General features: G+C 48.5%; 1 protein-coding gene across 1 annotated transcript; it reads left to right on the forward strand.

Annotated features, from left to right (window-relative positions):
- The first annotated feature begins 1,942 nt into the window (after positions 1 to 1,942).
- LOC120849598 lies at positions 1,943 to 3,670 on the forward strand. The gene is made up of 6 exons (XM_040221838.3): positions 1,943 to 1,957; positions 2,028 to 2,136; positions 2,264 to 2,400; positions 2,511 to 3,104; positions 3,202 to 3,329; positions 3,424 to 3,670. Exons 1-6 carry the CDS (start codon positions 1,943 to 1,945, stop codon positions 3,668 to 3,670), a joined length of 1,230 nt encoding a protein of 409 aa, XP_040077772.3.
- The last annotated feature ends 351 nt before the right edge of the window (positions 3,671 to 4,021 follow it).

A 4,021-nucleotide genomic window follows, 5' to 3' on the forward strand; every position in this document is an offset into this window, starting at 1 on the left:
GCCAGTGTCAATGGCTGACATCCGTAGGTGCTGCGTGACGTCACAAAACGCAAAGGTTTGTCGGATGGTCGGGATAACAAGCGTTGGTCGATGGATATCTCGTATTTTGTTTCGAATTATATAGTCTCCTAGGCAGCACCCTACTGAAATACGGTTCTTTCAATGCAGTTCCCAAGCACGTGCAAGAAAAGTCACGCCTTTTAGCAGGATATTACTCGCAGACAGCCATAAGCTTCGAGCAAACGTATGCCTTTTCGCGCAAACACAACTGCGACGGACGCCGATCGAACTAGGGGCGCTTGCAAAGCAAAGGATGCAGATTTCGCCTCTGAAGCGGCACTTAGGTACACGAAGCGGCATCTGGGTACACATTTCGGCGGATCCACTGGATCGGTGATGAGGCTGCGGGTCATTCCCTCAGAGGCGACATCCGCGGGTCGAAGGCAAACGGCGAACCGTTCAAATGCATGTCGGACTCGTCACTTGACTTGGACGAGCTTGGTGAATCGTAGCTACGCTCCATTTTCACACGCGGGTGAAACAGATATCGGGCTGCACGCGTGCTAAATACAACTTCTGGTATCATTTCGAGATGGCCAAGCGTTAGTGGGCGTCCACAGATACCGGCGGACAAAGCATGCAGTATTATGCTCAGCTACGGGGACATGCGAGCGCCAACGCACTAAATCCCAGACCTCTGCAATGTATCGGAGTCGTCAATATGCATCCAAGAGCAACTGAAGGCGGAGACTATCAAGAAAGCAATACCTTTCCCGTGTCTGTAAGTAAGAATATCAACACTGTGGATCCCCACATAGCATCAAAAAGCAACAATTTACGTGAGCCAATATTTCATCACTCACCACAGGGAGCCAAACCTACGCGAGCAGGTGCCTAAAGCTCTTTTAAAATATAAAGCATAATCAAGCAAATTCCCTCCCTCGCTTAGGATCTCAATTCCGCGTCCACCGCGGGTACGTTATTATCATAAATGAGAGGATATGCAACCTCCGTATCGGCGTTATTGTTAAACATAGCAGACATTTGAGCAAGCGCTGCGAAAAATGACACCGCGAGCAGAGACGGACGAGGAGTTTCGCTATCGCCGTCTTCTCTTGTCGTCTGCTTCTGCACGAACGCTGAACAGAGCCTGTAGCCGGTGCAAGATTTTGAGGAACTGGGTCTGAACTCGTTCAGAACTGGGATGAATCGAACACGCCAGTGCAGCGGTCGTGCAACTTCTGGTTGAATCGAATGCACCAGTTCCTGCACTGCCGAAATTCAGCCAGTTCAGGCGAATCGAACAGACCTAAATTGACTGATCCGATTTGGGCGAGGAGTGGGTGGACGTAGTTTAATATCGTTGGCACAGCATCATATCTCAGCTTACAAGCCTTCTGTCCGCTGAGAGCTCAGCTCGTAGCTTTGTTCTGTGAGATGATTGCTGCATAAGCAGGATCTCGATCTGGACGGGAACCCAGTCCCTACGCACGACGACGATCCACTTTGCTCGTCACTGCACGTCTCGCGGAAAAGTGTGGAACGTCATGTCTTGGCTCGCATGTGCTGCCCGGTGGTTGTGGCACCCAACCGCGCAACAAAAATCTCACCCAACCAGGAAACAAGTCGAGCACAACAACAAAAACGAAGCACGCTGAAGCGTTCACTCGCAGGCAAACAACGAGACAAAAATGCTCGCTTTGTGTTTTGTGACGTCAGAGCTTCAATGTTGCCAACGAAAGCAGCGTTTACGCTAGAATGCGATATGAGCAGTATAAATTCAATTACTCACGCAGAGGGGCATATAAAATTCGGATATTGCACGTACGGTGCTTCTCGAGGCAATAACAATGATATTCAATTGTTTTCTCAAATACAAAATTTGACCGGACAATCCCTTTAAGAAACTTTCAACATTGGATGCTTCCCAGACGAGGTTGAGATGCAGGAGATGGAGGTCGAATTTTTGAAAACGGAAAAAAGGGAAAGAGGCCTTAATACTAGACGAATTTAAGTATTGCTTTCAGCGGAAGAACCAAGATGAGAAAACTGCCTGGAGATGTGCTAAATACTGGACAAATAACTGCAAAGCAGCAGTTCTCACGAAGCACGGAAAAGTCGTCAAGACAACACAAGGTGAGCTAATGACTTTCTTTTTTTACTTTCGCAAACTCTCGGATTGCTGTTCAGCTTGAAGGGCACTGAATGATTGAGGCTAAAATCTGCTGCGGCGTTTCATCATCATCACGTCGATGTGTTTCAGAGCACAACCATCCACCTGATAGCAGCCAACTTCGGGAAGCGCGACTGAAGAATGCATTGAAGCAAAGGGTTAGGTCGGAGCCGCATTTGCCAGCACCGCAAGTGTACAGCAGAGAGATCTTGAGCCTTGTGGGTCAAGTAAGCAGAAACATTGTCTCGTCTTTACACACTATGTTTTATTACACGCGTATACGTGTTCATGGTGTCCGCGATTGAACCTTGTTTGTGACGGGACCAATTTGTTCTAGGTTGACGACACGGTGATGGCTGAGCTGCCGACTTTTGAGAGCGTGAGGAGCAGCATGTACAGGGAGAAGAGAAAGCAGCAACCGAGCCTACCAAGGGACATGGCCGAGATTAACCTTGGAAGACTACATACGGAGACACTCGACAAGCGAGACTTCCTGCTGTTCGACGTCAGCATAAGTGAAGGCCGTGTTCTTTGCTTTTGCACGCAGGAGCTGCTTTTTCATTTTTCGGAAATGGTTGAAGTGTTCTTCGATGGCACGTTTTTCTCCTGCCCGTCATTGTTTTATCAACTGGTCACAATAAGCGCCGTCAAAGAGGGTTTGAGCTTCAACATCGCCTACTTTCTTCTACCTGGGAAGTCTCGAGAAGTATATGTGTCGGCCTTCACGAACTTCAAGACGGCGTTGGACGCTCTTCGTGCACCTCTGTCACTCAGCGTTGTCCGTACGGACTTTGAACTGGCCCTTATCCAGGCTTTTCTTTTCGTTTTTCCTGGAATCCGGCACCAGGGTTGCCATTTTCACTTCGCTCAAGCAATCTGGAGGAAGGTTCAAGAACTCGGACTTGCCAAGGCTTACCAGGAAGACTCTTCGGTAACGATGTTTGTACGCCAGACAATCAGTTTGGCCTTTGTCCCGCCAGCGTTCGTACGTATTGCTTGGCGGGGTTTGAAGGCAACTGCACCACCAGCCCTTGGAGTCCCAACTTATCCTGTACTTCGAGGATACTTGGCTCTTAGGAAACTACGACACCCAGCAGTGGAACCACCACCAAAACAGCGGAGCCCGGACAAACAACCTAAAGGAGGCCTGGCACCGGTCAGTTCATTTTTCAGTATGGTATAAATTTGCTATCAAAAAATCAGAATTCTTATTTACCAGGAGTTGTAATCCTTGTGCTTTTTATTTACAGAAAAATTAACAACGCCATCGGGAAAGCGCACCCCAATGTCTACACTTTCGTGGAGCACATCAAGCGGGACGAGGCCACTAGCAGAGTCACCCTCCTCCAGGTATCCAACGGCGGCCAAGCCCGAAAGCGACAAAAGAAGTGGGAGATGAAGGACGAAGCCATCAGGAAGCTCGAGCAGCGTCTGTCCAATGGAGAGCTCAACATTCAAGAGTTCCTGAGGCTCGTGCAGCGATATTGCGGTATCTAAGTAATGGACATTGCTTCAACAAAACTGTATACATTAACATGTTAATAAATCTCCCATAATTTTCAATATTGTCAAGCACTGAACTGACACAGGATCACGGAATAACAGCGTGCGTTGGTTTCAAAGAACATCGGAGGTGATCAACGGGCGTCCGTATCGTTTCATCGGCACCATGTTTCGTGAAAAAACTAGCTTCGTCGCACGTGCATCACAGGGACCCATGTTAATCCAGGCGGACCACCCGTCCACGCCGCCTCGCGGCGACAGACACAGGCGACTTATTACAAAAGGAAGCTAATTCGAGCTGTCGGTGTAATAAACTTTTGATGAAACGATACGTCGATGAAACGT

The sequence above is a fragment of the Ixodes scapularis genome, unplaced genomic scaffold (genome assembly GCF_016920785.2).
Source record: "Ixodes scapularis isolate PalLabHiFi unplaced genomic scaffold, ASM1692078v2 PGA_scaffold2__306_contigs__length_199485367, whole genome shotgun sequence".
Taxonomy (NCBI): Eukaryota; Metazoa; Arthropoda; class Arachnida; order Ixodida; family Ixodidae; genus Ixodes; species Ixodes scapularis.

Bases quoted from the DNA above. Each gene is read 5' to 3' on its own strand.
- LOC120849598 (XM_040221838.3), top strand. The intron at 2,137-2,263 runs GTGAGCTAATGA...GATGTGTTTCAG, and splicing joins AGTCGTCAAGACAACACAAG to AGCACAACCATCCACCTGAT. The intron at 2,401-2,510 runs GTAAGCAGAAAC...AATTTGTTCTAG, and splicing joins TCTTGAGCCTTGTGGGTCAA to GTTGACGACACGGTGATGGC.